The sequence below is a fragment of the Podarcis pityusensis genome, assembly GCF_964106645.2.
Source record: "Podarcis pityusensis genome assembly, chromosome: 9".
Classification (NCBI taxonomy): Eukaryota; Metazoa; Chordata; class Lepidosauria; order Squamata; family Lacertidae; genus Podarcis; species Podarcis pityusensis.
The window spans coordinates 35,621,689-35,644,114 of NC_138034.1; the positions used below are offsets into that span (position 1 = coordinate 35,621,689).

Below are 22,426 nucleotides of genomic sequence, written 5' to 3' on the forward strand. Positions count from 1 at the left end.
TGGTCTCACTGAAGTTAACATACATTTACTGGACCAGATTTACACAAAGTACCATACACAGCAATTAAGCATCTGTATAACATTAGGATATAAATAAAAAAGACTGTGGTTTGAAAGAAATAGATAAACTGCTATTAGGTATATTATAGTATAAAAAATATACCTTGATAACAATGTGACCCTTTCTTGTTCCAGTGCGATCCAATTCCCTATGTTCTTTAACCATAACAATCTCTCCTTCCTCTTCTACCTTCTGCATGTTTTTCTCCACTTGGTTGAGGATGCGGCAATAATCTTGCTGGGCTATGCACACAAACTAGGGAAAATAGATTGCAAGAGACAAGTTCAAAGGTAATGGGTTCTAAAATGTTAAGAGTACTTTGTCCAACCTGCCCTGCTGTCTAGAATACCTTAGTCCCAAGTGTAAGGGATGCTATAGATTTGCCATCCTCAAATGTAGCAGAAACTATGAAGTCAAACCTTTAAATTCATGAGATCGATTAATAACCCCCATTAAAGCTCATTATTATTACCTTCTTTTTACTTTTATGGCACATACATATTTTTCTAAATTAGTTTTCCAGTGAAATGCAGGATAAATGCAGAAGTTGAACTGTTCACTATTACAAGGGCTACCATAAGCAATTTTTCTGTTATCACTGCAGATATAGTGCTTTATACAATGAATATCCAAATGTGCCTTATGATCATTTCTGCTACACTAAGTGGTTGAATAAGCCAGGATGATATATTCTGTTATAATTCTTGCCTTAGGAAAGTGCATGATTAATTGATAAAATATGAATTAATGCCTATCAAAGAAATCTCATATCTCTATCCTTCTCCTATTACCCTAAATAAAAGCTAAATCTGACTTGACATTTATTTTAAGGAAATTCCTAATTTCCATCTTGAGGGCATATAAAAAGTAAATGATGAAAGGAAAATGCCTTTTTAACAGTTGCTTCTACAATTAAAATAAGCAGCTATTTCCCCCTTTTAATCAGAATATTATTGCCAAGCATAATAAAGTAAAATAAAATATGTGATTCCTTCCACCTGACAGTCATGTCCTCGCCCTTTCACAACATGCAAGTTTTTAACTGAACACACCACACTTGTGCAATGTCCAGTTTTTAATCACCCAGGGTTGTTGATGAACTATTTTGGTTCTAGAAATGAATGTATTCCCTTTTATACTGGAATGTTTAAAATCACAGCTTTTTATATTCTTGGATACAACTGCAGCTGAGATTCTCTCTCTGTCTAACTACCAACTGCAACTGCTGAGGCCGTCATAGGGAGAAGCAGCAGCAGTAAGGCACTCCTCTCTCTATCTGTTATGAATATGAATCTAAATTATCCTGCATTTAATACAAACTAATTACATTCTGTAAGCCACATTGGGCGGGCTCTACCTTGAAATACAGCATTTAAGAACAAAGAAAGAAATGAATAAATATTCATATATTTCAAATTAATATTCTTTCATTTAAAATTCATAAGAATGTGATCTTTACTAACAAGTGTTGCAAATAGGTTCATTAACCACAAACACTGGATATTCATTTTGGTTTTTTGACAGATCAATGAGGCTGCGCTTGAGACACTGAAGTTATATTACAGCCACAAGTTTACATCACTTAATGTTCTCATATTTATAGCACATAATGGCTTTGTTCAGCTGCAATACAGTTTGGTGCTATGTGAGTGAGCCTCAGGCTGGCCAGCTCACCTCTCCATATTCCTCCTTTGGCACAGCGATGGGTAGGAGTACAGAAGCAGTCACTTCCATTTTTAACTAACTTAAGGTTTTAGCTAACTGATCAACCCCAGTTGGTAGTTGTCCAAACCTGGATAAGCCTTGGCTGTTCTTTTTATGGTTTAGTAAACAACTTCATTCTGTGGTTTATTATTGTTGTTGCTACCCTTGTTATATTAATTGCCTTCTAAATTTACAGTTTCAAGGCGATTTAAATGTAAAATAATTCTTTAAAAAATTAAAACACAAACAGATTTAAAACAGGATGAAGACCCTAACAAGTAGTCAGTTGTTGGGACCCATTTATCCAGATGGGAAAGCCTGTTGACATTTCCCAAACCAATAGATCAGGCATAGATCTCAAGATCTATGGCGTGCGAGTGGCAGGGACTCCTTTCTGAGGCTCGCTCTGCCTTTGCTGGCATGGGTGAGCTACCTCTTTCTAGGGGGAGAAAGACATAGCCTGCTCACACCCCCCCACAAAGATGGAGGGAGCCCTGGGATGGAACCTGACAGGCTCCTTTCCGAGGCTCCCTCCACCTTGGCTGGTGTGGGGGATGCGGGCAAGCTACCGTATTTTTCGCCCTATAGGGCGCACCGGCCCATAGGGCGCACCTAGTTTTCAGGGGGGGAAATCAAGGAAAAACATATGATTCCCCCCCCCCCCCGCAGCTCTACTCCAAGACCTTCTCCCTGCTTTTGCGGGAGGTGGCGGAATTCCCCCACCTCCCGCAAAAGCCCACAGGAGCCGCGCGCGACTCCTGCGGGCTTTTCGACCAGGAGGGAGAAGGGACTGTCAGTCAGTCCCTTGTCCCTCCTCGGGGAAAAGCCCCCAAGAGTGGTGTGCTCTTTAAAGGGTGCGCGGCATCCTGCAAGCTTTTCTACGAGGTGGGGGAATTCGCCCACCTCGTAGAAAAGCCAGCAGAAGCCGCGCAGCCTTTAAAGAGCGCACAGCTTCTGCGTGCTTTTGCGGGAGGTGGGGAAATTCCCCCATCTCCCGCAAAAGCCCACAAGAGGGAGAAGGGACTGACTCGGCCAGTCAGTCCCTTCTCCCTCCTTGGGGAAAAGCCCCCAAGAGCGCTCTTTAAAGGCTGCGCGGCTCCTGCGGGCTTTTCGACCCAGCTTGTGGGGCTGGCGGTGGGGGGAAGCGCCCCCACCGCCAGCCTCCAAACCAGGTCGGAGAGTAGCGGGAAGGCCTTTCTGCTGCCCCCCAATCCTCTGGGGCTGGCGCTGGGGGGAAGAACTGCTTTCCCCCACCGCCAGCTTCAAAGAGCAGGCTTCGGAGGCTTCGCGTTGCTATCGCTGAAGCCAAGGAGCCTGCATTCGCCCCATAGGACGCACTCACATTTCCCCTTCATTTTTGGAGGGGAAAAAGTGCACCCTATAGGGCGAAAAATACGGTACCTCTTTCTTCTAGGAGAAAGAGATAGCCCATTCGCCCTCCACTCCCAGAAGATGGACAAGGTGGTAGTAGCCAAGAGCACCGAACCTGTCAGGCTCCATGCATTTGACTGCCTTCACCCGAGCAGGCAGGCTGCCTCTTTCCTCATGGGGTGATTGTATTCCCTCAGAAGAAAGACGCAGCCCACCCTCCCAGGTGAAGGCAGTAGCCAAGTGTATGCTTTGCCCCAGCACCACCATCAGGCTGCCTCTGCACCACTTCACAAGGTGTACGGTGCAAGCCACCCTATCCAGCTTGCAGAACAGGGCTGCCTGATGCTGCTGGCAAGCGCTGGGCCTGGTATCAGCATCAGGGAGCCTCTGTACCACGAAGCTGCCTTCACCTGGGTGGCTGGGCTCCATCTTTCCTCCTGGGGTCTATCACTCACAAAGCTGTTTTTCCTCAGCCACACCCAACTGTCCCACAGCTGACACCATATGACAGCAGGTGTGAAGAACGTCAAGCTGCGGCTGCAAAGACACACTAGAGTAGTGTACTCTTGATGTGGGACTTACATTTGTTGTCTTTGTCATTTTGTGTCAAATGCAAGCTCTGCTTTGTTCCACTTAGGTGCTATTCATGTAAATTTAGTGCTGATTTAGTGCTGATTGTGCCTTGTTGGCGACTGGCTCCACTTAGAACTCCCAACTGGAACTTCTGAATGAAGTCATCTCTTCCAAGCGTGGCACTTGCATTTTGCACTGAATTTAAATCCACCGCCAAATGCAAGAATCACCCTTGGCAGGAATCTTTTCAGGTTGAATTCAAGCTGAGACTCTGCAAAGAAAAAAAACACATTCCTTTGCAAGCATAGCTTGAATTCATCCTGAGACCACAAAGGAGGAAGTGGATGCTCTTAAGAGTGGCTCCTGATTCCTTTGCCATGGGTTCAAAGTTAGGTCACCTGATGTTATGTTATGTTGTTATGTTATGTTATGTTATGTTATGTGATGTCATGTGAGTGGCAGGTGGGTGATCCTGACCACCTGTCAAAAGTGGCCTGTGGAGGGTAGGGGAATTCTGGATCCAACCCACTGGCCAGTTTTGTCATAAGAGTAACCACATATTATGATCTCTTCCACACAGCTGTGCTGGAGAAGAGAGGAAAACACACCAATAATAATTCAGCATTACATCTGAGCCTGTCATATATTTGCATATTATTCTAACAGGTAATTCAGATTTTATTTTCTACCTGGCAATCATCCACTTTGGTTCTCATTACTCCTTTCATGTATTCTTTGTCCATGGTAGGGGAAACACCAAAACTGTTCCCCATGCATAATATTTCTGATCTTCCTTCAGGATGGGTTACTTCCACAGAACCATTCAAAATAACAGACCAGGAGTCCAGCTAAAGATGAAACATAGAGTTTGAGACATACAAACATAGGAAAACCATTTCACCTTTTTAGGTATCATTGTGTGAATTTGTTTTTCAATAAATGCTTGCAAAAGGGAAATGAAAAAAAGCGGGAAAGTACACGTATACATAATAAAAAACCACTTCACGATCCTGCAGTTTTACCAACATAAAATTTACACATGTACAGAGATTAAAGGAGATGCTGACATATCTACTGATATGCTGCCTTATTTATCAGCTACTTTTAAGGCAAAGAAGATTAAACATTGTATTTGTTTCTGCTATAAGCAGTATGGAACAGGACAGCTAACCTTTTCAGACCCATGGGTCACGTTTGAGCTTGCTAAACCATCCGAGGGCTGCGTGACACATGGCTCCTGATCTCTCAAGCTCTTTCTTGCACCTGCTTGCTCTGCTCTCTCTTCAGGATCTGCATGCAGACAGGTACACTTCGAGCACACTTTCCCCATGCCTACAACACTCACTGATATCGCACACCAAACGCTGCTATCACACACCGAACGCTGCTATCACGCACCCAACACTGATATCACACACCCAACGCTGATATCGCACACCCAACACTAATATCACACGACCAAACCAGACAGCACTCTATCGTTTTCACTCCTGACTCTCCTCAACTCCTCTGATCAAAAGATGCTCTAAGCCAAGCTGGCAGTTTTAGAACACGGAGAGTGGGGCAGTTGGCAGTTATAGATCACTGCAGTTGCTGCAACTAATTTGCATCTGATGTTATCTGTCAAACGCTGATATCACACACCCAACACTGATATCGCACACCCAACGCTGATTTCGCACACCCAACGCTGATATCGCACATCCAATGCTGATATCACACACCCAACACTGATATCGCACACCCAACGCTGATTTCGCACACCCAACGCTGATATTGCACACCCAACGCTGATATCGCACACCCAACGCCGATATCACACGACCAAACCAGACAGCACTCTATCGCTTTCACTCCTGACTCTCCTCAACTCCTCTGATCAAAAGATGCTCTAAGCCAAACTGGCAGTTTTAGAACACGGAGGGTGGGGCAGTTGGCAGTTATAGATCACTGCAGTTGCTGCAACTAATTTGCATCTGATGTTATCTGTCAAACTGAAGCCTTGTGGTTGTAAGGAAGGGCTTGCAAATACAGGAACATAGGAAGCTGCATACATTTAATACAATTTTTCACTGGCATAACATTCAGGCTACATTACACCCATCTGTGATCTACTACAAACGTGAAAGTGAACTGAAGTCTAAGTCCAAGTTACATTAAGAATATTCTGTTCAGCAAATGGTTATCTGTAAGGACCGGTGCAAAAATATTTTATGGGGGGGGGGGGTTTAAGAACATAAAAAAGAAGTTTTAGATCTCTCAGGAAGGACCACTGAATTATGCAACTACTTACCTCTTCTCCATCATTTAGAACTATGGTCCCCGCCCTTTCTACGACTGCAAACACCATCACAGCACAGAGTTCTCTCCTCACTGACATTGTCATATTAGCAAAAGCGGGTAACTGATGCATGAATTCCAGGAGTTGTTCTAAAGAATAATGAACTCACTGAGTTAAACATGTATAAGCAATGACAACTACTTGATAATGAGATTTTAGGAATATGCCATGGGATTCTAAGCTTGTATTATTCCACAATGTGTTGTGTACTGTATTTTCATTATATTCTACAGGTTTAACAAGTCATAAATCATACTACGTTTCAAGCATTTTACAACTTCCTTTTGTTTATTATATTAAAAATCTTTTTTTGTTAAAGTGTCATTTAGTAAAATTTTGGAAAATAAAATACATGTTAAAGAAACTGCAAATGCCACTAACATCTTCCTCTGCTGGGTTTCCACGGTAGCTTACCAATATCATCATCTGTCCTATCTATTGGGTCTTTCTCCAGGCAATCTCTAACAATATCCCTGCTCATTAGAGGATCAGAAGCCCTCTCAATATCCTCTTCATCATCATCATCCTCAGAATCCACTGCTGTCTCTGGTAACCCACTCAGATCCATATCGCCAGCTTCACTCTCTGTGGCCTGAAATGATCATTAAGTATCAAGAAAAAAACATTCAGAGGCCTCTAAACACAACTCAAAACATGTACATGAAGTGAATTTAATATTTACTCCACGGACAAGCCAAGGTTCATCTTTTCTCAGCACTTTTCCATTACCTGTGGGAAGTATATAACAGGAATTCACTGTATTTTGGGTAAAGTAGGCACACATGGAACATACTTAAATCAAAAGCAAGATTAATATATTTGTGGGTGCTGCTTAGTCCCATTTTCAAACCCATCTAAAGTATTACATGTTTGCGATGAAACCTAGAACACTGACATCAATTAATCACTCACTTCAGTCATGAACTCAGCAGGTGAGCACCACCAAAGGCAAAGCAGGGCTACCAAGAAGCAAATGGGATGTTTCAACATGCTTTGGGGAGCTCTATGTTTTGTAGAAGTACAGATAATTTTCAAGAACAGAAACCTAAGAGCCTCTACCCCTACTCCATGCAAAGGAACAGCTCAATGAGGACTTGGCATGCTCACTGGCCACAGATTAATGTCTGATTGGGGCAGAAAAATTGGGGTGCTGCTGGAATGGAATAGGGTATCCTACAAGAGGACATGGATGGAACCGTGAATAGAAAAACTCCACGCTGCAGCATCTGGATGCAGGTCACATTTGTATCATAAAATTGCAAACAGCCAGTCTATCAGATATGGGAGTTAACTTCCAGGCACTGTACGTGTACCAGAGAGGAAGAACACTATCTCCCAATTCTAATCTGCTCTGTCGATCATATGGAAATCAGAAAATCCAGCCAACACATGGCTTAAGGTCATTAATAGGTACCCAGAGGTGAATACATTTTATTGTTTCAGTTCTAAGATGAAACACTTAATAAATCCCAAACATATTTGCCTGCCGTCTGAAATAAAGCTGCTTTTTCTGCAGAAGTAGATTTAATGCCACAGCATCTGCTAAGCTTCAACTGTTATGATTTGAAGGAGATGAAGACTATTGAGAATGCTCTGTAAACCATTGCTTTCCAAACTGATGTTTACTAGACTTGGGGCTAAAATATTAAAGGTCAGATAGCAGTAGAAAAGGTCAAGTATGTTTTTTTAAAAAAATGTTAATTTGAGATATGAGATTATACGAGATGCACATGCTAGACTTTCCACAGATATTCTATCCTTATAGAATTTTAAAAAGTTGTTTTCAATGGACAGCTGGATAAATGCTCTAGCATAAAAATTGTGGATTTGACACTCTAGCCAAGCTATTCCAAGTACTGTACTGAAAAGACTTTTCCTACTGGAACAAATTTATCTGCCCCCCCTAAACTTTTTGTTTTAGTCTTAAGTGATAGTCCCTTTTCACTTATAGACTGCATTTAGAGGTATTAATCCATTAACCACCCAAATACACTGTGCTTTATTTCAGCCCAATGATGTGGCCATGCCAGATTTGTTCAGCTAATCTAGTATCATTTACTCTAACAGGCAACAGGTTTCCAGGACCTCAAGTATTATCTCTGGTTAAAAGCCATTTTAGCAGAAAATCTAAGGTCTATAAACCTGACCTAGTATACGGTCACTTTCTATGTTTTTTGAGCAAACAACTTATTAGCCATGTTGAACACAAGCTATACTATTTGCATAGACTTTATCTTTAAGGATCAGAGACAGCATGCTTCTGTAAACCAGGAGGCGGCAGAAGAGGGCTTTTGCACTCACGCCCTGCTTGTGAACTTTCTATGGGCCTTGGAGCTGGCCACTGTGGGAACAGGATGCTGTGCTACAAGGGTGAGAAAAGTTTCTAGCCAGAGAGTCAAATTCTTATCCTCCCACCCCTGCTGGGCCAAATATGACAGGTGTGTGGGACTTCACAGTGCAGAATCCTGATCGCAGGATATTTGCAGTGATCTTTGAAAGCTTTTTTGGCAAATAGCCTTGCACTGCTGTTTAAACCTCTGAAGACTGGAGTTCAAAAACACCTGTCTAGGATGCAACAGAAACACTCGTCTAGATGCACCCTAATTGAAAGCAAATATTCAAAAATTGAAATAAAGCAACAAGGCTACATCAGTTGTATAATACTTCCAGTGACAGATGCCTTTGCTTCCTAAGCCTAGGCTTTAATTATCAGCCACTGCTCTGTTTCAAGGAGTTCGTCAAGATTAGCTTTTGCTGTATTTGTGGACTAGAATCATACACACAACTTCAAACTGAATAAACTGTACAGGTTTATTTACTGGGGTGGAAGAATTCAAGTTCAAGCAATCTGTTTAGCATCTAGGTATGTAGTGAAATTATGTCAAATTGGAATATCACTTGTGTTAAGTTTGGCTGAATATGATGAAGTTTTTCTTTTTTTTCTTTTTTTGGGTGTATGAGTATACTTAATCAATTGATTAAAAGCTACCTCCACAGGGTGGCCAGGTTATATGGACAGTTGATGATAATGCCATTAGGTCAGACCATGCATCAAAGTCCAAGAAAAAGTTATGACCACCATATGGATGCATAATTATTCAAAAATGGTTCATGGCAGCCTCTACATAAAGACCACGTTTTTTAAACTGGCACCATAACATCCATTTATTATTTTTTCAATGGGTAACAAACAAAGACGGTAAGTGCCCCTTAAATTAGTGTGGCCAGGCACCGTGGTGTACTGGTGTACTGACGGCTCTTAACATCCAAATTGAAATCTAAATCAGGAGGTATGGTGACTGCAGCCTTTGGGCAATGTGGGGAAGGTATTGGATGTTTGGTTACCTAGTATTATCCATCCGATTGCCACTGTCAGTATTTTTGAAGATACAATCTAGCCTTAAAGGCCAGGAATTTGTTACGGACGTAAAATTTGGGATAGCACAACATTCCAGGAAAAGCTTGAATGCTACACAATACTACTGTTTTGCAGGGCAGAGAGCAAACTGCTTACCCTGCCCCTGCAAAAGTATTAGAATTTTTCAGTATATTCAAAGGAACCTCAATGACCTCTTACAAATAATGATTGTAGGAGATTTCATATTGGCAAGTAATTCTTGTTTTAAATGGATTTGTCTTTTATGTATAACACATGACATACAATTTTAGAAACAAACATAAATATTTAAACAGGAATATTCTCAGATTATTGCCGAAAGCATCTCAAGATTCAGCTTCATGATTTATTCAACTCAAAAGGACGTCTATGAATATATTTTCATTGCATAGTTGCTCTTAAACCTGCAGTATTAAATACTTCATATGAAGCAAATACCGGAAAGAGTTAACTGAGCACACAACACCACAAGTAATATTTGCAGCTACTATTTTTTACTCCATAATCAAACATAAGGTGAACCATTACTTCATTACTTTTACTCCATAATCAAACATAAGGTGAACCATTACAACCTTCTGAGAACTACAAAAGTCTCTTATCTTCCACAATTCATTTTCTAGTTCATTTATTTGTGTCTACTAGACTATGTTAAATAACAAATGATGGATAGTAGTTTTTATTAAGTGCTTGTTCAATTCAATAAAGTAACATACTCATCTATTTCCCAACCTATAAACAATGTCACCTGCAACAATGTGAAAACAGAAAGTAGTCTCTAGTACAGCACCACAGAACAAAACATTACAAAGCAAAATATGCATTTTAATTTCTATTGATCACATGTCATAAACGACTACTAATTCTACATAAGCATAATACCAGCTCTCACAAATACTTTACTGCCCCCTCCTGACACTGTTGTTGCCCTTTGCTTTCAAATTACTTTCTTCCACACACTTCTCACTGGAGGTTACTGTGGTGGTGGCCTTTGCACTTCCAGATTCTCCCTGCTTCTGCTGACCTCTCATTCAACTGCCTCCCAAATTCATTCCGCAAAAATCTGTTCCCCTTTGCATCTCATCTCTATATTTCTATCCTTTATCACCTCCTGGCCACTCTCAACTTTCCATTCAGACTCCGACAACTTCTGTACCTTCCTCCTGTGATTTCAAACTTAACATTCATTGTCTCTGTGACACAGCTGCTTCCCATCTCCTGTCCCTCATTCCTTCTATGTTTGCTTTGGGATGCATTCCCCAACATACGACTTTGGGCATTTTCTTGTTCTCATCTTCACTTGGAAATGCTCAGCTTATGCCACAGAGTTCACCCAATCTGAGCAACACATTCTCTCCTTCGACATGCACACTCTCTGCCTTCTGTATATTCTACTTCTTGCTCCATTTGTCACCTGCAGTCAAGTGGTGCAAGGCTTTCTTGGGAACATTGCCTACTTCTCTGCCATGTCTCCCTTATGCTCTTCAGGGGTTAAGTATAGTTCATCAACCAACTCTAGATTTGTTTGCCCCAGCTTTCTCAACTAACTACTGACCCCTCTAAATACCCCAGCCTTTAGCCAACATCCTCAAGTCAATCTCTTTGAGTCAAACAACACATAATGATGAATACATAGCCTTATGATGTGTGGTCATTTTTAAAACAGCTGTTGCCAGGAGGAAAGGACAATACAAGTAGGATCTTATAGTTTAGGAGGATGGTTAACCCTTTCCCCTTGCATTATATTTCTGACATACATTGCATACCAGTTTACTGTTTCTCACCAAACTAAAGGGAAAGTTTTGCTTGGACCAAAATGCAGGTGTAAAGGGTAGATCCACCTCACACACATGGTCCTGATTTACTCATGTAAATGAGAATTTCTGTTCATCACACAATCATGAACACAGTATCCAAAATGCACATCTTTCCTCTCATTTCCAGCTATTTTGCCTCTTAAACCTACTTCAACCAATTTTTGCTTTCTCTTTGGTTGACTATTATGTTGTCCTTTATTACCTGCCCCATGATCCTGACTCCTGGGTGTCATTTCTTTTTATCACAAATATCCTTCCACATATTAAATTTCTCCCCATCCTCTGGCTCTTTCCTTCCTGCATTTAAATATGCCTCTCTTTTTCACATTCTTAAAAAAATAATCTGAGCTTTACCCTTTGCTTTTGAATCTCTGGACTGTGCCACATACTTCCCTGTCTTAAATTTCTCTCAATTCCTCTCTTAGTTCCCTGTAATCTGGCTTCTACCTCTTGAACTCCACTGAAGCTACCCTCATCAAATCACTCCTCAATGCCAAATCCAAAAGGTCTTCTTCTTCTTCTCATTGGCGCCTTTGTTGCCTCTAATACAGTTCATTACTTTTTCTGCTTCGCTCCTTTTACGTACTCTGTTTCTATGGCTCTGTTCTTAGCTGGTTTATTTCCTATCAGTCTAATTACTCGATCACTGTTTCCATAGGAAAAGTTCTTCTCTGCTGAACCTCCACAGGGAGTTATTCTCAGCCTTCTGCTATTTTCTCTAACTATACTGTCCCTTAGTGACTTCATTAAACTTTGTGGCTTTCAGTACACACTGATGACACACAACTCTACCTCTCTGTCCAATAACTTTCCTTCTACATCCAATCCTTCATTTCCAACTGCTTTTTGGTTTCCCTGTTTTATGTTTCATTGTTGTCTCAATACATACAGGGCTGAACTTTCCTACTGAACCTTACTGTCTTTGCACATGCTCCTTATCCATTGATAAGATTACTACCCACTTGTTGATCAGACACTTGCTGATCAGCTTTGTGTTTATCTTTAATTCCTCCATTCCATTTTATACAATCTGTTGAGTCAAGTTGCTTCTCCCGGTACAACATTATGAAAATAGCCCCTCTGACTTTTGTGCAGCAGTTTGGTTCATGCTCTAATCATCCCCCAACTTGAATTGCTACACTATTCTCCTCTCTAGCTTGCTGTTGTCACATTTAGCCCTCTCTCATCTCCATCCTCTATTTTGCTGCCAAAATCATTCATTGCTCAGACGATAAAACCACCCTTCCTAAACACCTGCACTGGCTTGCTCTTACCTTAATCATCCTTACCCTCTCTGCTACTGCTTCCATGTTGAACATTAGATTTGTTAGTGCCTCCTGGTAGAGAGTACTTTGTTATCTTGTAAAGCACCATACACATTATGGCACAATAGCATAAAGGAAATTGACTAGATACTTGCAGAATAAGGGGCACATGCACCAATCTACTGAGTATGAAGAAAAGACTTTGAGATGACACAAGACCAATATCCATAAGTAAAACCCTAATGGGATGAAGATACTGTATTCAGGATCACTTATTCTGCAAGAAGCCTCCAAATGTAAAAGTATTGAACAATGTAGCTTTCTTTATATCTCAAGATTGTGTATTCCCTTCTTGGTTCAGCTTTTTGATTTGGTTTGTAATTTGGATGGTTCACTGCATCAGAAGAGCAAGACTAAGCAAATGCCTGGCTGCTCAATTCTGTTGTAATTCAATGCTTAATAAGGTCATCCAGATGGAGGGAGTCCCTAAAGGAAACAGGTTAAGCCACAGACCTATTGGAAACAAGGAAAACACTAGGTACCCCCTTGATTTTGGGGACAATAGGATATAAATAAGTCATGAGATTGCACTAGTTTCCTGAGTTATCATCTAGACTGAATATCTTGGCTAATGAGTGCTATATTGTAATAGTCACATGATACAGCCAAAGACTGAAGCCCTTATATTAATATTGTTGAATCAATATACGTTTCTTAGTCTATCACTTACAATGATTTTATCTTCTGGATTTAGTTCGGCCAAAGGCTATCTTTTGCTTTGTTTTTGGTTATTCCACCTTCAAAACCCCAGTGAAAATTAAGCTGCTCTTTGAATTGCTTATTATTATTTTTAAGAAAAAAAGTATCAAAGAAGTGAGAAAGTGTGGAGAACTTCTCATGGATAGGTGCACAATTTTGTTGTTACTTTCAAGTTGGCCAAGGCACGTTTCTTAATGTTCTTTCAATCATTCTACAAATCATCTCGCTGGTACTCTATCTACCATTCTTCAACCTTCCTGTGTGTTTTCCTTTTCTGGAAACTCCTTAAATTCTCAGCTGGACTCAGCTGTGTACCTGACAACTGCTCATTGTTATGGTTTTAAGTGAAGGCCTTTTACTTTTAAATAAATCAGTGTTGAGAGACATTAAAAGGTAAAAGGAAGAACTTCCATTAAAAAGCAAAATCAGCAAGTGAACCATGCTCAGGAATTCAGTATCCAGCCTCCCTCCCCCCCCCCACTTCATTTAAAGTTCAGTACAAAATGTTATGAGGTAATTCCTCCTATGGATCAAAAATCCCAGGCAGACAGAGAGACTGCGGAGTGCTAATAACTATTTAAAGTATAGAGAAATGTACACCAACCCATGGACACCTTGGAGCAATAAAGTAAATTCTAAACCCTGTGCTCACCAAAAATTTCAAAAGAAATGCAAAAGTGTCCTGAGAATGGGGGGGGGGGGTGCCTCTTTTCACAGGTTTTCTGTGTGTGTGAAACTGAAAGGCAGCATTTGGCTAATGTGCCTTTGTCTGTATTTTCCAGTAAGCAACTAGGACAGGTGATCCCAAAGGATGTGATATGCACTAATTATTTGATTCATTTTAAGGTTCACCAGTAAAAAAACACATTGGCCCTAAAAATACAGTGTTTTGCTTCCAGGAATCCCATTTGCTTCACACTCTATTTGGGCTAGTTTCCTGTTACTGGGAGTTAGCTAGTATAGGGAAGGTTTGATCTGATAGTATATTTATTTATTTATTTTTCTGATTTGAGTTATCATCCTCATTTAATTGTGTAACAGAGGAGCTGAAACTTCTTTATTAGTTATAACTTGCTGAAAGCTGCCAAATCACACCCTCCCCTTATGCCTCATTCATGCCAAACACCTAACTGATGCCAATGGTTATTTGCCTAGAATAGAGTTTTTTCCCCTAGGCAATACGAAGGCTATAGAAAGATATGGCAGAAGTGGAATCCTAGGAACAGAAATGGTGCAGGCTAAAGGATGGAGCAAGATTGTCAATGTGAGACAGATATTTAGATAGTATAGTATATTTAGAACATATTGTTCACTGGACACCAAACTTACCACTTGACAATTATCAGTTCAACAGAGTTGACCGGCAAACTGGCCCAATGATTTTCAAAACTTTAAACTAACCTGCAGGCTGCTTGAAACGCCCCACAGGCACAATATGTCTAGCTGCAGATCTGCAAAGGCAGAGGAGGGAAACCCTGCTTTTTCAGGTTTTGCAGGAGCTTCACTTGAGCTTCAGGAAGTACCAGCATCACTCTCTCTGCCTACCATGGGGAGGGGAAAGCCACTTTGCAAGACCCGAACACAGGTTTTCCTCATCTGGTGTGGGGAAGCAGGGGGGGAGGAAGAAGCCTATTTTACAAGCACCATTAAACTCAAGAGATGCCTGTTTCACAGCAGATCAGAAAGCAGAAGGGAAAACCCTGTTTTTTAATTCCACTGTGAAAAGGGGTTCTCTTGAAGACACATTGCTTGTAAAATACCAGCATCTGTCTCTCCAGCCCCTGAAATGGCTTAAAGCGGCAAAGTGCTGTTAGAACCAGCCACTTGCCTCTGTCTAAAGGGAACATGAGGGCTGGCTTAAAGTGGCAAAGTGTCATTTGACCCAGTCTCTCCCATTCTTTAAAGAGCTGTCTCAAACACATTTTGCTCTGCTTCTTTCAGCAGGAGGAAGACAACAGTGGTACCCTCTCCCCCTCATCCTTAAATAAGAAGGGAAGGGGTTCTAAACCCTGTCCTCTTGCCCAACAGTTGGTACCACCAGCAACAACAGCTGATGGGTGGGTGTGGCTTGGGAAAAATGGAACCCCTTAAGTGACCCAGGGGCTGGCAGTTCCATACCCCTGCTCTACATTATAGTTCTTCTACAAGACTAGAGCAAACAATCTTCACACAATCATCATAACCATTCTAGATCACATCTTTGTATTCCAGTCAATACAAAAGCAGAGGGGTCAAACTGAGCTGCAGACTACGTATCTATAATCTGACCCTTACCTTCTCACAATATTTGTTTTATTGTGGGACAATCAATCCCAACCTTTAGTAATTACATCCTACATTTATTCTGAATTCAAACTTTTTTTCCCTTAGGCATTTCTTAATATACAATTTAAGACATAATCATAGAATGAACTTGCAGAAATGCCCCACCACCATCACCAACGGCTGTTTACTTTGTTCTTCATGACAATGTTTTGGACTCTGAAAGTGTTATGAACCATATCCCTAAATCTACTAATTATTTCCCATTACGTTACATACTAGAAACATAGGAAGCTGCTCAGACCATTAGTCCATCTAGCTCACTACTGTCTCTGCTGATTGGCAGTGGCTCTCCAGAGTTTCATACAGGAGTCTTTCCCAGCCTTATAAGGAATGCCCAGGATTGAACCTAGGATCACTAGCACAACCCTTCTCAAACTGTATGTAATGTGCTTACACTGAAATATGTTTAGTCCCAGGCTATGCTCTTCCTGTTCTACTTCACTTTCTAATCTGAGTTTTAATTATTTTAACCTACTGTTTCTAATCATTTATTTGTTTATTTTTTTGTTTCATGTCTGCTCTTGCCCTGATTTTGTGTTATAAACTGCACTGGGAACTATTTGGTTGAAGGGCACTTGATAAGTTAAATAAACCAGCCAACAAAAAAAAGTGGAACAAATAGTAAGATGTCACTTGTAGAAGGTTAGCTATTTCATGTGCATGCATGACCAAACTGATTGCGCTGTTCAAAAGTAAAGACTCTTTTGTAAGAAACAAGTTTTATTTATGACATCTGGATAAGTTTGCCTTCCACTTAAATGGATGGCAACCCATTGTGAAATTGCTACGGCTGCACTGAAATAACAAAGCATGATGTTCCCATCATTATCTTCATATTATCCAGATTTCTACCAAATTACTAATTACCCAGAGTAAACAAGGTCTTCCTCCATTAAGCATGTAGGAAAGTGTGTATCTCAATCAGTAGGGCTATAAAGTGGCATTTGCCTCCAAAGGTTCTAACTGGCATTTGCAAATAAATCTGTTTTCTAATAAAAAAATAAAAAATACATGAACACAGAATAGGGAAAGGAGATGGGTGGGCATGAGTATAAGATTCTGTAGACTATGAAACTAACCGCTACAATTTAACCGAATTCTCCCAATCTCCATGTAGTCATTTTGCTGGTTGCCATTTTCAAAATACTGACTTAGCTCAATTACAACTGTTCACTATCATACCTGGTAGATATCAGACAGGCTGCTGCTTCCAGAGTCGCTAGTGATACTACATCCTGAATGACTAGATGAAACGTGGGTCACCTGTGGGTGGAGACTGTCAGTAAGGTGCAGTTTTGTGAAATCTGCAGGAAGCTGTAGACAGAAACAGAAAAGGCATAATTAAATTGTGTACCTAGGCATTCACTTCATAAACATTTGAATGATTAACAGTACTTGTCAGTACTAAAACCATACAAAATTCATTAAGCAAATCCTTAAGGACAGAAGGGTTGAGAGGGTGTTTCAAATGTATGCTTTGTAAATATGTGACAAACATAAACATTACTATGGCTGTTGCTGTAAATGTTAAGAATGGAATATGACTTGCTAAGAACAAACCCTTTAGCGAGCATTTACTCATGATTCCCACTGGAATCATGTGAACGGTCTCAAAGGAATCAGTGGGAGTTACCATGACTATATTTAGGATGGTAGTCACTGGTTTTTGCGAGATGAACACCTGTTAATGCACAAATACTTGTGCAAGGAGGGTTGAGGGAGCAATGCTTAAATATTGGAATATGTTTCAAACTTGTTTGATTCAGTTATAAGAAACTAATGAGAAGTAGGAAAATATTACTTAATTTGTGAGGCAGAAATGCTAAACTATAGCTATGTATCATGCAACATGTAAGCGACTGAAATTGTGTTAAACAAAGAAAGCTCTGAAATTTCTATAGTCTGGTTTTTTAAAAAACAAAACATGATGCTCATGGCTAGCATAACCTCTCAACTGCTATGTTGTTGTTGTTGTTTAAACACAGGTTGGTTGACAACATAAAATACTTTTTTTGGGGGGTTGCACTATTTTTTTCTAAGCAGTAATCTGAAGTAACAAATAAATAGTAAAATTATTTATCTCTCTAACCCTTAATTGTTCATTCAGAACCTATGTTGGTCAACTACAGTCACCATTCATTTTATGCTTCTCCCATAGTTCACAAATTTCCAGAGGAACCAAAAGATACAGACCCCTGTGATGCATGCATACTTAATAAGAAATTGGAGGTAGTTTCCCAAGCTTTAGACATCCTTACCACACTCCAGACCCTCTCATTCAATTAGAATGAAAGTGGATAGGGGAGTGCATGGGACAGGAATAATAAACCTGCCTTTGCTATCTGCTCTAGCTACTTTCTTTGTTTCCAGTTCCCCTATAGGAAATGAACCAGCAGAAGATGGAGCTCAGCTAGATTAGTCTCTATCTGGTTGCCCTCTACCCAAACTACAACTTTTAAAGAAGTTACAAGATACTACTGAAAAGCGTGGCTCCAAAGAGCCACACAGTCCTCTTTAAATATTTCCACAGCTGAGCCTGAAGCGATTCAGCTGATACTGACAGTGGGAGGTTATGGAAGAAGCTACTACTTGTCAGCTAAGCACAGTAATAAGATCCAAAGCACTTCCCCACTACTAGATTCTACTTTCGAAATGCAGAGCCTACATAAGATCACCGTTTCCATTGTAGAGAGCAACATCTCCCTACATCACCTAATAAGAACACTTATACAAACTTGCACAACTCTAAACTTAATCTACCCTGCCTAGTTTTTCACTTAAGAATCTTATTATATTGTTTAACTAAATCATTGCACACACAAAATAACATCCATTAGTACAATGGAACTTCCCTTCTCCTACTCACCCTGCCCCCTCAAACATGCCCCCAGAGCAGATTTTGGGGTAGCACAGAAAACAGGTGATAAGTGAAAAGGAATGGAAAATTGCCGTATTTTTCGCTCCATAGGGTGCACCGGACCATAGGGCGTACCTAGTTGTTGTTTTTTTTTTGGGGGGGGGGGAATCAAGAAAAAAAATCTTCTCCCCCCCCCCAGCCCCAAAGAGCAGCGTACAGGCTGCGTAACCTCTCCCTTCCGGAGGGGTTGCGCGGGGCTATGGCACAAGCTAAGGCAGCGAGCGGGATGGATCCCGCTCACTGTTTTGGCTTCCTCTTTAGCCCCACACAACCTCTTCCTGCCAGGAGAGGCTGCGCAGGGCTAAAGAAGCCATAGCCCCGTGCAGCCTCTCCCTGCCGGAGGGGCTGTGTGCGGCTATCCCTGAAGCCTGGAGAGCGAGAGGGGTCGGTGCGCACCAACGCCTCTCGCTCTCCAGGCTTCAGCGAAAGCAATGCGAAAGCAATGCGAAGCCTCCGGAGCGCTGGTATTCCCCCTCAATTTTTGGAGGGGGAAAAGTGCGTCCTATAGAGCGAAAAATATGGTATGTTGCCTTTGCAGAAGTCATTCCACACACACACAATAATTCAGTTGGATACAACTCTAAATATCTGCATGTTAAACTAAGCGCATAAAACCCCCACTCCTTGAATTGCTCATATGTAAACCTAAGACAAACCATGGCTAAGTGCAAACGTGGGTTCCTCAAGAGGAGATTATGGCCACTTTGGTCTTGCATTGGCCCTGCTGCACTGCTTGGCTTCATGCTGCAAACAAGGTTTGTTCTTGGTTTATAACTCGTTGCTTGTCTGGAGAAAACAAACCACAAGCCTTGGTTTAAATGAACACACTTGATAAATTCACAGCAGTGCAGCAGGACCAGATGAGGAGCAAATTAGCTACAATCTCCTCTCTAGGAGGCTGAACACACAAAGCCATGGTTTGGTGTACACACACACACAGAGAGAGAGAGAGAGAGAGAGAGAGAGAGAGAGAGAGAGAGAAAATAAGGCTTCACAGGTCAAAACATTTACAGAATACCATCACCATGTATAGAGAACACTTCAATGTAGAGTTATGATCCGTGTGTGTGTGTGTGTGTGTGTGTGCAGGGTGGCCACACCTCCAGTTGGTTTGTAGACCCCAGAAAGTTGGCCAAGGTGGAATTAGCCCTACCCTCAAAACAGGCTAGCCACCCTTGCTCTACAAATGTTCTTCTTTTTTCTGGTATTCAGGACTGCTCTTTTGTTCTTTTGTCTCTATCAAAGCCAGACTCCAAAAACTAAAGCAGAATTACAAGGTGCTGTTAAACACTGATCTAAGAAGCACCATTTTGTACTAATTAAAACTAGCATACTGATGAAGAGTATTACCCAAGAGTCATTTATGGGGTGGGGCAAATGGGGAAAAATTACAGAATACAGAAGTGTTTGTTAAAAGTAGCCTAGAGAATATGGATGCAGAAATGTGAATTCGTGATTGTCACTATAGTTCACAGTTACTGTACTTTAGTTTTATTCCACCAAAAAATAGAATAGTCAGTTACAATTCTAAAGTGATTGTGATTAAATATTTAGGAAAACAAATTATGACCCATTCTAAAGCAGCAATTTCTCAATGTTAAAGCTCATCAGTATTTCAATAGGAAATTGTAAGGAATAACTGGGTCTCTTACTTAAGGAAAGTATGAAAGGGCCATTGAAATGCTCTGTTAGTCATCATTTCTGAGTGACCTTATAAAGAATCATAACTATGGCTGACACAGATTAACAAAGTCCAAAGACAAAGGCATTTCAAGGTCCTGTGGTAAATTATTAAAATACATTTTCTATATTGTTTCAATTCTACAAAGCTAACATAAATACATTTTTTAAGTGTACAGTTCTGGAATCTTGACTATACCACAGGGTTGTCATACACTATTCCCTCTCAGGCCCTTTCCAGCAATATGATTGCAACACTGAGCTACTTTGCAGAGTGGAGGTAACTCACACATTCTCAGCCACATCACCCCCTATAATATGATACAATACTGGACTTTGTTGTGCAGGCCATTTTTTTCAATCTGCCTTTGCTGCTAACCATTTTGTTTTGGAGTGCCCAGTTACATCACTAAAATCCTTTGTATTGTGAGGATAACATGTGAGGGAGAAAATAATGTATACCTCATTGAGATCACTGGAGTAAAGCTGGGATATAAACTGAATAAACAAAATTAACAAATGTACTTCACCCATCCACCCCCAGTCCATTTCCCAACAAACTCTCTTTGCCTGTTACTCTCACTCAGCAATCTATTAAACTCCCAGGCTTCTCTCAAAACAGTTTAGTAATGAGTATGTGAAGGGACACCCTTCTGAATTCCTGTTGCCCATTAGCCATAAAAATGCATTTTAAACAAAGATTACAAATATTTTCTGCAACTCATGGGTAATAATGACACTTACTGGACATTCCTCTTGACCTAACACAACAAACTATTTCCCCAAAATCACAGTACAGAGATATATTTTCCCCTAAACAACCCCAGCAAAGTCTGCAGAAGAAAAACACACATATCTTGCCAACCTTTGAGCATCAAAAGTCAAGTGGTTAACAAAATCAGAACAGTTTCTTATCCTTTCTATCCCCAAATCGGCATGAACCATCCTCAAGCTTACATTTCCTATGATGCCAAGTTTCAAATCAATCCGCTGAACTATTTTCTAACTGTACTGTCTTCCCTCCCCCCCAAAAAAAATCATCATAATGGCAGGATTCAATATAGCTGGCTCACACTTAACAGTGTCAATACTGTGGCCCTATAAATCCTGACAAGTGATGGTTAACACTTCATGCATCTGTTTTTTAAAAAATCTTCTATAATTTATTTTGAACAAATTACATCCTCACAAGAATACAACTAGAAATGCAAAAATGAGGGAGGGGCAGATTTTAAAAGAGCGGGAAAGAAGAAATGAAATAAAATTACAGACCAAGTAATAATACAAAGGCTTTGCACAATGTACTACAGTAAGCAACATTAGGCACAAGGTTGTCATAACAATACTGTAATTCAAACAGTAATAATAATATAATTATATTTTCTTGTTCTTCCAGGTGTGAGTGAGTGTTATCCAATACCTCTTTACTCAGGAAACAATATTACCACATTCAAAGATATACAAAGGCTGGGAGTTATCTCTTATTAGCGAAATCAACAAAGTCATGTATCAATTGAAGTGGACTGCAGCCCACAAAAGTACACTGTCATAAAAGCATACAGGTCTGTATTGGTTTTGCAGCCTCTTTTTTTCTTTCTGCTCCTACAGACCAACACAGTGACCTGTCTCAAAGTTGTTCACACAGAAATGCCAACACACATTCAGCACTCTTGCTACTAAAATGTTTTCCCCTCAAATAGCTACACTGGCATTCTGTCTATCCTTACCTTCAAGTTCCCTTCATAGCCTTGCCTCCCATATCTCACATTTCTAATATTCCAATACATCCCTCCCCATGATATTCTCTCAAGCTCCACCAACATCCAAATGTCTCCTGCTCCTTCAGTGGCAACCTCCTCTCCTTGCTGCACTGTATGTTTGGAATTTCCTTCAGTGATACCAGCATGATGTCAGCTCTCTGACTTCATAAAAACAACATATGAGGATACCTCATTAGTTACTCCTGTCCTAACTATAGATCAGCCTGTAAGGAAGCCTAAGCACATGTGACCAAAATAATCACATAATGCTTCCCTATTAATTTCTGGAATAATTGAACACTGCCAGTTGAACAATAAGATCTAGGTTAAAAACAAGGTTTGCAGTTATTCGTTTTATACACATCTTATTTCAAGGCAATTCATTTTCTTTCCTAACCAAGTGAAACATTGGAGGAAATATTAGTTGTATGGTTCAGTGATTTACAGGGCGGCAGT

At 40.6% G+C, this 22,426-nt stretch overlaps 1 protein-coding gene and 1 long non-coding RNA gene across 8 annotated transcripts in view; one reads left to right on the forward strand and one right to left on the reverse strand.

The window, feature by feature from the left end:
- RAPGEF2 (Rap guanine nucleotide exchange factor 2) overlaps positions 1–22,426 on the reverse strand; it is a 166,465-nt gene that overhangs the window by 28,976 nt on the left and 115,063 nt on the right. For all 6 annotated transcript variants that reach the window (XM_081021663.1, XM_081021664.1, XM_081021665.1 and 3 more), the window contains 5 exons: positions 16,796–16,927; positions 6,465–6,642; positions 6,003–6,139; positions 4,399–4,557; positions 164–316 (listed from right to left, as the gene is read on the reverse strand). In XM_081021663.1, coding sequence (XP_080877789.1) covers positions 164–316; positions 4,399–4,557; positions 6,003–6,139; positions 6,465–6,642; positions 16,796–16,927 — 759 coding nt within the window. The remainder of the gene's footprint in view (positions 1–163; positions 317–4,398; positions 4,558–6,002; positions 6,140–6,464; positions 6,643–16,795; positions 16,928–22,426) is intronic.
- Positions 262–21,914, forward strand: LOC308485784. Of its 2 annotated transcripts, XR_013990773.1 has the most exons (4): positions 262–351; positions 1,249–1,316; positions 4,290–4,375; positions 21,607–21,914. It is a non-coding gene; the product is annotated as an uncharacterized lncRNA (long non-coding RNA). The 2 variants fall into 2 exon arrangements; XR_013990774.1 differs by lacking the exon at positions 1,249–1,316 and having other exon boundaries at positions 271–351.